At 47.4% G+C, this 11877-nt stretch overlaps 3 protein-coding genes across 7 annotated transcripts in view; 2 read left to right on the forward strand and 1 right to left on the reverse strand.

Annotated features, from left to right (window-relative positions):
* Positions 1–2415: 2415 nt before the first annotated feature.
* Positions 2416–7976, forward strand: spata2l (spermatogenesis associated 2-like). 2 transcript variants are annotated; one of them, XM_015024508.1, is made up of 4 exons: positions 2416–2517; positions 4529–4833; positions 5279–5566; positions 6816–7976. In XM_015024508.1, exons 2-4 carry the CDS (start codon positions 4531–4533, stop codon positions 7506–7508), a joined length of 1284 nt encoding a protein of 427 aa, XP_014879994.1. In that variant the 5' UTR covers positions 2416–2517; positions 4529–4530; the 3' UTR covers positions 7509–7976. The 2 variants fall into 2 exon arrangements, with proteins under 2 accessions (XP_014879994.1, XP_014879993.1); XM_015024507.1 differs by lacking the exon at positions 2416–2517 and adding an exon at positions 4262–4460 and having other exon boundaries at positions 4497–4833; positions 6816–7686.
* Positions 7977–8430: 454 nt separating this feature from the next.
* Positions 8431–10567, reverse strand: pdf (peptide deformylase, mitochondrial). 3 transcript variants are annotated; one of them, XM_015024510.1, is made up of 3 exons: positions 10470–10567; positions 9253–9827; positions 8431–8966 (listed from the first exon to the last, which is right to left on the reverse strand). In XM_015024510.1, the coding sequence occupies exons 2-3, from the start codon at positions 9818–9820 to the stop codon at positions 8809–8811; spliced, it is 726 nt and encodes a 241-aa protein (XP_014879996.1). In that variant the 5' UTR covers positions 9821–9827; positions 10470–10567; the 3' UTR covers positions 8431–8808. The 3 variants fall into 3 exon arrangements, with proteins under 3 accessions (XP_014879996.1, XP_014879998.1, XP_014879997.1); XM_015024512.1 differs by having other exon boundaries at positions 10401–10470; XM_015024511.1 differs by lacking the exon at positions 10470–10567 and adding an exon at positions 10037–10237.
* Positions 10568–10842: 275 nt separating this feature from the next.
* LOC106941464 (uncharacterized) overlaps positions 10843–11877 on the forward strand; it is a 13369-nt gene continuing 12334 nt past the window's right edge. Inside the window, exons 1-2 of one of the 2 annotated variants that reach the window (XM_015024506.1) lie at positions 10843–11001; positions 11259–11476. In XM_015024506.1, coding sequence (XP_014879992.1) covers positions 10986–11001; positions 11259–11476 — 234 coding nt within the window. In that variant the 5' untranslated portion in view covers positions 10843–10985. The remainder of the gene's footprint in view (positions 11002–11258; positions 11477–11877) is intronic. The other variant, XM_015024505.1, reaches the window with a different exon arrangement.

Here is an 11877-nt window from a genome sequence, read left to right on the forward strand (position 1 = left end):
TGGCAACAGGGGTGGCGAGGCTCTCGTTTGGGGTGGCAACTGCCACCCCATGCCACCCCAGTAGATCCGCCCCTGTGTAGAGTCCCACTTGATTTATGTGCATCAGTGCAATGGGGAAATAGCGCCCCCTCTCGGTGTGGCTGGTTATATGCTGCTGGCTCCTGCACTCAGTGCCAGTCTGTGAAAGCTGCACAAGAGTTCAGTTGCATTTTTCAGCACACAGTGTAGAGAAGTGTTAGCAACACACATAACATCATTTTTATTAACTAAGACGAATAGAGTGTAATGAATATTTACTAAATGTGTGCCAGGCACCAATTTTTGTTCTTTTAGTTTTGTTAATACTATAAAACACTTCATGTGCTAAGCTAAAAGCTAACGTAACGCTCTGTTGTAATGAGCTGATTGAAACTGAGCCGTTGCACTGATTCGATCCCCGATATTTTCTCATTCAGGAAATAAACTGTAGATCACCCAGAAACTCCTTGTCTTTATTAAAAAACTACACACCGCAGAGTTGAGGGTTACTTGGGCCGGCCTGGTACAGTGGAGTGAAGCAGAACCCGGTTCCATGAATATACAGTTGAGATGAGCCGTCTGCTGCATGGGAAGATTTCTATGTTGATAGCTGTAGCCGCTGTCCACTGATTGGTGCCTTTGGTGCCTTTTGCTGCTTTTTTTAAAGGTTCATTAAACGTGCAGTGACCAGAGTTCTGCCTCTCGTGTCTGTGTACCATTCTGGCGACCATTTGGAACCTGCTACACATGGTGACTAGCTAATGTAAGATAACTTTATTAGTCTCCCATAGGAGAAATTTGTCTTGGAAACAGGCAAAACTGCAATACAACAATAAAAGCTCATCCAAAAGGACAGTAACCATAAATAAATACATAAAAACAACAAATAAATAAAAGCACAAATGTCAGATTGCCAGTTCATCCCCATAACCATTTCCATCCACATACATCCTCTACATGCTACTCTTGATCACCGTCTGGATCTCCTATTACTCTGTCCAGGGTTCATCAGGTTAATGGAGAGAGGCACAAATGAATGTTTCAGACTTTTGTATTTGCACAGGGGGACCCTGAACCTTCTCCCTGAATTCATGAGGACATATTCTGATGCAATGTGACCCATCAGACAGGATGTTCTGAGCTTGGCGGATGGTAGCCTGATCAAACAGCTGTTGTGGAGAAGATAGATTTGGAGTGTTGATGATCTTACTTGCCATTTTCACCAGACTTAGAATTTGAGTTTTCAATTTAACTGTAAGATTTCCAAACCATCCAGTAATGCCATATCTCCATATCTCAGAATACACTCGACAGCTGCCCTATAAAAGATCAACATTATCATTTTATCATTATCACGTTAGCTACATGGTGACTAGCTAATGTTAGCTACATGGTGACTAGCTAATGTTAGCTACATGTGACTAGCTAATGTTAGCTACATGGTCACTAGGTAATGCCAATATATCTTTAAAGCTTGTTAACAAAAGTAGTCTACTAATTTTATCTATGTTCAAAAGTGGGTAGTACTGGTTACATTTACTTTAGTAACTTATTTGGGGAAAGTACTTATAAGAATCATTTTAATGCACTGTACTTAGTATTAGTCTTTTACTTGACTAATATTATTTGTACTCTTGTTTGATTAGACTGATCTTGTATAAAGAAATTTACTTCAGATAGGAAAGCTTAGATTTCTGCAACATATGAGCTAATGTCAGTGCAAATTTTATTATAATTACTCAGTATTTTATACATGTCACTGTTTATATCCTTACTGTTTACTTTGTATTAATTAACATGGTTATTTTATTTGAAATGTCACATAAAGGTTTGTTTACGCATTTATATTAAAGTAAAATCTCGTTTAGTCTTCCTTCCCCCCTTATGTCACATTAAAGCATTCATACTCACACAGCTCTTCACCTGACCTTTAACCTTTGTTGGCTCTCAGGGGATTCAGGTGGACCAGCAGCAGGTTCTGGGTAAGTAGAAGCTTGCAGACTCAAACTAAGGAAAGAATAAAAATCTGAAAGAGTGAAGACTTTGGGTTTTTATTTAGTGGTGACAGAGTTAAAGGGGTTGAACACAAATATTGGCCTCATTTTCATATATTTAAATATAAAACAACAGGTGGAAGCTGCGGGGCAGACTGGTGGAAATATGAAGCGCTCTCTGCTGGGAAATACCCGGAACACGTGACAATGTTTAGCTTATCGGGGACGAGGCTCCTCCCCCTGATCCTCATCCTTCTCTTCCTCCCACACACAGTGGCTACCTTAAATATAATTAATGTGTTTTTACCACCAAAAACCTGACAAAACTAAAGGAAATAAAGATAAACTTTATTCATTTACAACCATGACATAAAACTCAGAGACTGAATCCGGTGGGTGGAAGGATGTTCCACTCATCAACAGGAGGTGGCGCTGTACACCTATAAGTCGCTTGCGATCATCTAACACAGAAAGGAAGAAGAAGATCTGAGAGGTCCAGCTGCAGGTGAGGTTCTGTTTCTTCTTCTGTTTGGACCCATGTCCGAACCGTCCGCCTCCACTTGGTGTTTGAGCCAGCGCTGGTTCAGGACCGAGACTTCTTTGAGAAAAAGGAGAAATGTGTTTTGCTTTGAGAATTACTGAAAGCCCGGGTGGTGGCGAACCTCAGAATTAACGCCTTTGGAGTTGACCAGAACCGAGCTTTTATTCGGGGCGGGTCCGGGACAGGACCGAACTTTCCTTTGGATCAACCTCAGAACTTTAAACGGCGCTGAAGTTAGCTTCCGGTTCGGTGGTTCATTAATGGGCTATTTCACTAGTTTAATGAATCAGGTCTACTTTTGATTATGTAGAGTTTAAAACCGAACCGAATCTGAACCGAACTATTCTACCGATCCTTCAGATTCATGAAAACATGGTTTATGGTTTGGAAACGTTTTCTTTTATCTGGACAGACATTTTTTGTGAGACATTAAATAAACGGAGCTGAGTTTTAAATCCGCAGAACTGGGACCAGTTGAACTGGGACCAGTCAGTCCAGTCCCAGTTAAACTTGATCTGCATTGATTCTGCTGCCTTTAGCTGCAGTTTATGAATGAAGGAATGAAGAACAACTGGTTGGTTCTGAAAGACACAAAACAGTTTCAGTTTGGTGCCATTACGTCAGGGTTGGACCTGCAGTGTGGGTCCATAGCAGCACAGTTCTGGTTCTGATCCAATCTGGACCTCTGATGATAACACAAAAATAACCAGAATTTCACTGCTTACCTGCTACTTTATATCATGTAATCGGATATAAGCGGGGCTTATTTGGGCTGGATTCACTGTGGCTTCAGGTTCTGTCTGACCCGGTCCAAAAAAGGAACTCATTTCTTCCAACCCTTAGACGGTCAGAACCTTCTTCAGGTTTCCTGCTGAAGTTTCAATTGAGCTCAAACTTTATTGGCAGATTTTGGCAGTTACATAAAATAATGATAAAAAGTAATAAAGAAACAACACAACATACATCATAGTAAAGAGAAGGAAAAATGCAACAAACTAAAGTTTTTATTCTTAAAATCTTATTTTGCACTGGAGCTGATTTAAAAAAAAAAATTCTAAACAAAAAACAAAACAAAAAAAAACCAGGAAATAGCCCTTTTCTGCACCCTGAAACACAAACTAACTTCAGCGCCAAGTTCGGGGCACTGAAGTTAGCTTCCGATTCTGAAATTCAATTTTTACTTCAAAGAACAGCAGAAGTAGTTTGAACAACAGAAAAGCCTCTTTTCTCCCCCAAAACACAAAAAACAAACTTTAACAGCAAAGCCAATGATAACTTTACACATTTGATTATATTTAACCTTTCACTTCTGGTTTATAATGTTCCTGTCTCATTTTATTATTTCTGGATATATTTTCTTGCTTCTGATGAAAGCTGACGGAGAACTGGAGAGACAGGAACTGACATCATCACTGATTAAAACTGTAAAAGTTGGGAAAAATGCTTCATAGTTTTCATCATTTTCACAAGTAAAAACCTTAAAAATATAAATTAAGATGTTTATTATGGTGGTGGCAGCATCTTACTGTGGGAAGATGGGCAGAGATAACCAAGACACTCAGCTGAGTCTGAAGTCAAAGTTCAGCTTATAGCAGCCAGAAATTGGTTCAGTTCAGAGCTGATTCATGGGTTGGAACGGCCTAGTCAAAGTCTAGACCTGAATGCATTGGAATCTGTGGGAAGACGGCTGAAGACGCGCAGACCTGTAGGAGGTTCTGCAGAGTTCTGACTCTGATAGGAGGGCTATAATAACACTCCACACTTTTCAGATTCATCACTGGTTAGTGATGAATATTAAAGCCACGATCCTCCTCTTCCTCACGATGAAGGTCCACTCTCTGGGCTCCGAGATCGGAGAAGAAGAAGAAACGCCTGGCTTCCTGTACGAGGTCACGACCTCGGTTCCAGTTCTGGTCCCGGCTCCGGACCTGGTCCTGGTCTTGGTTCTGGTTCTGATGTTCTTCTCGTCCCTCAGAAATGCGCGGTGTGGACCTGGTCCAGGCGTACGACCGGGTTCTGGAGCAGCAGATCCTGGGTCGGGGGTCGTGCCGGGCCTGTCAGGATGAGGCGTTGAGGTCAGAGGTGGAGGGCCTCCTGGCGACCTCCGACCCCCGGGAGCTGCACGGCCTTGGCCTGGAGCCGCTGCGGCTGATGGAAGAGGTTCTGGAGGCCCGGCCCAGTTCGGGTCTGTGCGGTCTGGCCCGGACCTTTGAGGTTCTGGAGCAGGCGGCGCTGAACCTGTACCTGGGCCCCTGGAGGGAAGAGTACCGGGTGATCAAGGTACCGCCGGACCCGGAGCGGCCGACTGACAAACCGGGAAACCAGCAGTCATTAGTTACAGAATAATTACTATTAATTACTGTCTATTAACAATAATTATTGTTCAGATCGCACAAAACAAAACGCGCCAAACTGCAAACAGCAATTCCTAAAACGATTCCTTTGCTTTCATCTGTAATGATCCACATCTGCTAATTTAACAGATTTCTCCCAAATGTGAAAACATTTTAAATTACATGTTTTATTTAAAGTACTTTAACTAAAAGTAGATTCATTCATTTGAGCTGTGTTTTGTGAAGCTGCACTTGCCTCTAGGGGGCGCCCGATGTTCTTAAAGGCGCAGGACGTCATGGAGAATTTTCTAAACTGAGAAAATGTTAGCATAAAGTTAGCATGAAACCTCCTGAGCGTTTAAAGCTGTGGCGTTTCATCTGCTTTGGTCCAGATGTACTCCGGTACCTTCACCCACTGCGTCGCTCCGGTACTTTCGGCGCCGCAGACCGAGGAAGTTTTCGGCCTGCTGGGGTACCGGCCCGGCCCGGCCCAGACCCGGTTACTGCACCTGCAGCCCGCCGGCGGCCCAGCGTCGCCGCGGGAGCTGCTGCGTCTGGCCTGCGCCTTCTTCCTGGCCCGCTGCGAGTGTCGCCTCCTGCTGGCCGCCCTGGGGAAGCGTGGCGGCGCCCGCTGGGAGCTCGGCGTGGTGCGGGAGCGGCGACAAGGCCAGCGGCTGCAGGTACGGCTGCTGAACGTTGACCTCCGCTTTAATGCATCACCTTGTCTCCAGGTCTCCTCTTTATTTACTCTGATTCCCTTCCAGGAGCTTCTTCTTGAACATGAATTTCAGCATTTAACTGAAAAACAATTAAAGTATTTATAGCAGATGTTTCTCCAGAACCATTAACCCAGTTCAGCCCGGTTTGCTTCAGAACCTCCAGGTGGAGCCTCAGCTGGGGCTGACCAGGTGGTTCTAAACCGTAACCGGCCCTTTAAATATCGCTGACACGATAAAACCGCTTCCATGACTGAAAACATGAACTGCTGTATTTGTTCTGTGAACACAAAAGCTTTTAATAATAAATATTAATCACAGAATCATATATATTCCACGGAGTGTTGTTTTTCTCAGTAATAACTGGGTCAAATGGCGGCGCCATCTTGTGACGTCATCAGGTAAGTCAACCCTTAAACGACCGAGTAACAGAAGCGGAGGGATTCTGTTGATCACAGAGATTTCTCTGATCAACTTTTGGAGGAAGAATCCACATGGAGTGATGAAGAGGAGGGAGCCGGCAGCCATATTTATTATTTTCTGATCCATAAAGTTCAGGAAGTGACGATGACTAAAACGTTTCTGGGAAGAAGAAATGGTGAAGGTTTGGATCTGAACGTCTGTCTCCTTCTGATAACTAAATATTTCTGTCTGTGTTCATGTCTGCAGAAAGAAAGCAGCAATATATTCTATTATTTAAACTATTTACAATTAGGCTAATGCTAATGAAGTTATTTACAGACCTTCCGCTTCCTCACCATGGATACGTTTGTCTCATTTTTACAGGGACTTGCACACAAAAGTCAAAAAAGTTTTTAAATGATGAAAATACGGAGCGATTATTTGCTGGTAGACATGGCGAATACACGCGCACTTCGACCGTTTTGACTTACCCTGATTATGTCACAAGATGGTCCCGTTGCTCTACTTTCAGTAACCTGTGAGAAATATTTATCATTAAAGTCTTTTGTGTTGGCAGAATGAAGGCAGCAGTTTATATTTTCAAATCATTTTGTTGTGTCAGCGATAATTTAGGAGCTCCAAGTCTGGAAAAGATGGAGGATTGCAGATCAAAGGAGTCTGACCTTTGACCTGCTGCAGGTGTCTGAGCTCAGCTTGTGCCAGGGTTTGGTTCTGGTCCGGTTGGTTCTGAAGGCCCGGTTCTTCTTCTGCCACTGGAAGCGACTGAAGCTGGATGTCTGTCTGTGGACAGGTTGCCGTTGACAACGCTGAGCGGCTGCTATCCGTCCCGGAGGACGCAGAGGGAGAGCTGGACCTGTACCGGGAGGACAGCACGGCGCCCCCTGGTGGCCAGCGGCGCAGTAACGGGCCGGTGGCGGCGCCCCGCAGCAGGAGGTTTGGTCCGGTCGTACCCCCGCCGCTGGAGGCGGACAGAGGGCGACCCCATGACCTCTGCGACTGTCTCAGTGCGCCTCCGCTAAGTCTCCAGCGCTGCCTGGACTGCGGTGTCCTCCATGACATCACTTGCGTCCGCTTGACCGAGTGCAGACTGCAGCGCCACCAGGTGGAGCCGGCGAGCGGCGTCCCAGAGACGGGGCCGGAGACAGGGGTGGAGCGTCCCCGAGACGCTGTCCCCGAGGACACGGCCGCCTTTCAGCCAATCAGCTACCACTGCGAAGCGGCCAGCGCCAACCCTCACCTACTGTGCCTCACCTGCAGAGCCGTCCACGGCAGCGCCTGCGTAGAGGGTAGGCTGTGCCGCTCGGCCCACCGGACCCGCCGCCTGGGGACGTGTTCCTGCGGGAAGTCCTGCTGCGGGACGCCGCGCGTCCTGTGTCTCTACTGCGGCGACGAGTTCTGCAGGGACTGCTGGTACAAGAACCCGCTGACCTGCGTCTGTGGACGCAGCTTCCACCTGTCCACCGACCTGTCCACCTCCGTCTGAGGACTTCTTGCTCTTCCGGCTCAATGAGCCGAACCTCAGTGCCTGAGAGAGCAACACGTTGCTATGACTCTGTTACCTGCAGGTTGCCAGGTTTCTGTTGTCGGTTCCTGTTTTGTCGTTCCTGCAGTAAAATGTTCGTCTGTCTGGTTTTATATTAATCATAAAGCCCCTTTGAGCCCCTTCCCCTTTTATCCTTGATGCTCCTTCTGCCTTTTGAGTATTTTTTTAATCTGTGCTCAGGAGGCCTGCTTGTGCTTCTCAACAGTATTTAGCTAAAAATAATTTAGCCAAATTAATGAGTCTGGCTGCACTTGGTCTAACTGAACCGATTGTCAGAGCCTCCATGTTCAGAGGCCGGGAACATGGAGGGACGGATCTGCACCCTCTATCAAATTATAGGCAAGAATTTTGTTTCCCCCCCCCCAACATGCACTTGTTTGTGAATAAAACCGTACGTCTGATGTTTAAGTTAGAAAAATCGTTTCTGTTTATTTTCCTAATTATCCTCCAATAGCAGGAAAACGGTCATCGTCCCCAAACGCAGAGATGCTTCGGCTCCAGAGGAAACTTCTGGCTTCAATTTCATCTTTCTGCCCCAGAGCTGGACTAAATGCCCAGTTCACTACAAGCAGAATGAGTCAGTCCCAGCGCTGTGGGTCAGAACCAGACATCCTGATGTAAAGAACCGGAACCAGACTGTCACGGTACCACCAGGCGCATCAAAGCCGCTGCTGATGGGATCTGGGCTGGCAGGGCCGGCCCAAGGCGATGCAGGGCCTCGGGCAGAACCTGACTGACAGGGCCCAATGTTGACGGGCCCTACCAGCACAGAGGTAAAGAACCAGCAGAACCTCAGGTTGCAGAACTTGCTTGGTTTCACATTTCCGTTGCTAAAATGTTTCAGATCAGATTAAAACTCAGAAAATCAGAGAAACATTCCTTTATTTCTGATCCACACAGTCGGTTCTGATGGTTCTGATGACTCTGGTTCCTGTTGATGAAAAACGTTCAGTTTGTCAAAGAAAGGCAACAAAACCTTGGACCCATCAGGGGGTTTTATATTCCAGAACCTGGACCTCTGCTCAGTATCTGCTCTCAGTTCTGGTTCTGAAACGTTCCGGTACCAGCTGGACCAGAACCAGGTTGAGTCCAGAACATCTTTTGTGCTTAGTCTGATGAAGATCAGATTCAGCTCATTTACTCTTAAATAGATTTTATTTGTCCGGTTTGGTTCACCAGAACCATAACCAGGTCCAGCTCTGCGCCATGCGGCGCTGCGTGTGCCCGGGGCCGGCTGGCGCTACTCATTGTGCTCCTGCCAGTTTATGTTGATGAAGGTTCTGGAGTCCATGCGGTCCAGGAACAGAACTCCGTCCAGGTGGTCCATCTCGTGCTGCAGGATCCGGGCCGGCCAGCCGCTCGCCTGCCAGGTGACCTCTTGACCGTTCTCATTCAGGCCTGAAAACAGGAAGCAGAACCCTTGAATGCTCCATTATTTCTTTCCTTAAAGTTCAGGTCGTTTATAGAGTTCAAAGGTCATTTCACCAGACAGAAATACCATAAGTCTACCCCATCAGTAGAGCTCAACGATCAGAACCAGCCTCCTTACCTGATCGGTTCTGATGCTTTGCTACATTAAAGAAGAAATCATGGGTTGATTTCCTCCTGAACCAGCAGAACCTTTCTGGGTTTTCAGAACTGGCAGATCATCCTGATCCGGTTCTGGACGGGTTTCCAGACGTACCTGACACTTCCACGGACCGGAACCGCGGCACGGCGGCAGAGAAGCCCGAGACGCTCTCGCAGGCCTCCTGAGACAGAACCGTGCTGCCGTCCAGAACCCGGAGCTCAGGGTTCAGGAAGATCCGGAGCGGCTGGATGGAGAGGCCAAGGGCCTGCCGGGCCGCGGGCGGAACCGCCTCAAACAGGTTCCAGGGATACTCCAGCATCAGGATGCGGAGCGGCACGCCCACCTGCGGTGCGCTCAGACCCACGCACTGCAGCCTCCTCATCACCGTCACCATGGTTACCAGAACCCGCTGGATCTCTGGGCCCGCTATGGCCGCCGGGTCAACGGCGGCGGCCCGGCAGCGCAGGACCGGGTCGCCCACCTGGCATACGTGGCTATAGGGGGGGGTGGGAGGGGGGCGGAGCTTCCGCTTCACGTACTGCAGGTAGGAGCGCACCTTAACTCCGCTGGACCAAGAGCGGCTGCAGGCGGGTCGGACCAGGACTCTGCATGAGGAGGAGGTGGTTCTGGACGCACAGAACCCGAATCTGGACCAGGTGAGCAGAGTGGCGCTGGAGGTCATGGCAACGCTGGAGGTCAGGATGGATCAGGACAAATGGATGTTAAAGTCACAGAAGAAGAAGAAATGGGAAATGTTCAGCAGAACCAGAACCTTCTGAAGGCCACCTCACTGTTTACACAGATCGGACATAACATTATGACCACCTGCCTGAATGTTAAGCCAGGGCTGGGCAGCTCCACGCCTGCAGCCTTTAGATGCGTCTCTGGTTCAACACACCTGAGTCACATAACGAGGTGTTTAGCAGGACTCTGGAGAACCTGACTGCACTGAGGAGGTGATGCAGCTGTGTTGGAAAAGGGAGACAGCTGAGAGTCGCAGGACGCCAGAACATCAGAGGACAGGGATTACCCCTATCTTAAGTCCAATCGTGCCCGCTCATTTACAGCAGCCACGATGAAGGGTCGTCAGTCACTGTACCTGTCAGTGGTCATAATGTTATGTCTGATACATGTATTTCTGATTTAATAAGAAACCACCAGTTTAGCTAAGCACACCATTAAACCCCGCCCGCCCGGTCTGTCTGGTACATTAAAACATGCTCTCCTATCCAGCAACTCCACAAAGTATTATTGAATATTACCGCTGCCGCGGCTTTCGTCTGAAATAAATGACGTATTTCCGTGTCAGTGGTTAATAGACTTCCTGTTACCTGCAGGTCCGCTGATGCTGAAGCTACCCGAGCTACAAATATCTCAGATCTGGAAGGAGAAGCCAGGACAGAGGAGAGGCGCTCTCTATGATCACTTCCTGGTCTACCACGCATGAGCAGTACGATTCACTTCAGAATAAAAGCCTATATTGAACCAAGTTTCACAAACTGTGGCTCCTGTTCTGTTCCTGCCGGTCATGGTTCTCAAAGGAAATGTTGGTGTCAACTAATCATATAATTAACTGAAATTATTTTTCTCCCTAGATATTTATACTGATTATAAATTCTCTGGGCTTCAGGAGATTTTATTTTGAAGGTAAGCGGTGACTTGGAAGCGGAAGTAGTTCGTTTTTTAAACCCAGATTCAAGCAGATTATGAAGTATGCTGAACATGTCTCTGCATGTCCCGCGGGAGGTGGAGGAGGCCGGACTGCTGGAGGACCTGTCGGGCTGCCAGCAGAGAGCAGCTGATCCGGGCCGGGTCCACCCAGGGTTCTTCTGCTGATCTACAGAATCATGGCGGTTCACCAAGGTAGGTCCAGCTGACGGAACCGATCTGTTAAAGGAGGAAGCTGAATAACTTCTGGAGAAACACCTGCTAGAAAATCCTGATGCGTTTAATTCAAAATTAGCTGGAAAAAAAAAAAAAAGAACTTTGGAAGGTTCGAGATGTTTGACTGGAGAAGGTGAAACAATCTGATCCAAAGTTCCCTGCTGGCCACCATTGGACTTGGTTCCTGTTGACCGAACTGCAGCAGAACCTGATCAGAACATCTCGTGTCTCCGCAGTGGTCTCCGGCCGGGCCGAGCCGGACCTTCGGCCCCTGAACTTGGAGGATCCGAGGCGGCTGCGGGTCCTCTCTGCCCGGGCCCTCTCCATCGTGATGAACCGGGACGTTCAGAACTTTGAGGCGGTTATGGCGTTCCTGGACGCGACGCACCGCCTGCTGCCCGGACTGGTTCCCGCCATCAAACACATGAAGATCCAGTTCGGCCTGAAGACCATGGTAGGACGACAGGAGGGATGGTTCTGACTAGTGGCGGCTCCAGAAATGTTTTTCTGCAGGTGCTAAGGGGGAGCTAAGCATTTTACTGAGGATGCTATGAGGATCTTTTTTCCCCTATAGTTAAACACACACATTAGTATTGTTATTTTAATCAGACTGATTTGCATTTATTTGACGCTTAGACGTCAGGATGAAGCCTTGAGCCATTAGCCAGATTACTTCCAGATATTACATCGTTTCCAGCTTCCAATAGCTAAAGGGCGATTCCACTTAATTTTTCACTACTTTCCGCATCTTTAATCAACTCTAGTTTAAAAACTACTACACCTAGACACTTCAAACCTGGACTAGATTATTCTCCTCTTCAAGCTGGATATTTAAAACTATCTTTGGGATTTGTG

Source organism: Poecilia latipinna, unplaced genomic scaffold (assembly GCF_001443285.1).
Source record: "Poecilia latipinna isolate Pla-1442-1.1 unplaced genomic scaffold, P_latipinna-1.0 Scaffold3686, whole genome shotgun sequence".
NCBI classification, from domain to species: domain Eukaryota; kingdom Metazoa; phylum Chordata; class Actinopteri; order Cyprinodontiformes; family Poeciliidae; genus Poecilia; species Poecilia latipinna.

What these genes read in the sequence shown, in the direction of transcription:
- spata2l (XM_015024508.1), top strand. Translation starts at nt 4,531, where the DNA reads ATGCGCGGTGTGGACCTGGTCCAGGCGTACGACCGGGTTCTGGAGCAG. An exon ending in AAGAGTACCGGGTGATCAAG is followed by an intron (nt 4,834 to 5,278) that starts GTACCGCCGGAC and finishes GCTTTGGTCCAG; the next exon opens with ATGTACTCCGGTACCTTCAC. An exon ending in GACAAGGCCAGCGGCTGCAG is followed by an intron (nt 5,567 to 6,815) that starts GTACGGCTGCTG and finishes GTCTGTGGACAG; the next exon opens with GTTGCCGTTGACAACGCTGA.
- pdf (XM_015024510.1), bottom strand. Translation starts at nt 9,820, where the DNA reads ATGACCTCCAGCGCCACTCTGCTCACCTGGTCCAGATTCGGGTTCTGT. An exon ending in CCGGTCCGTGGAAGTGTCAG is followed by an intron (nt 8,967 to 9,252) that starts GTACGTCTGGAA and finishes TCCTGTTTTCAG; the next exon opens with GCCTGAATGAGAACGGTCAA.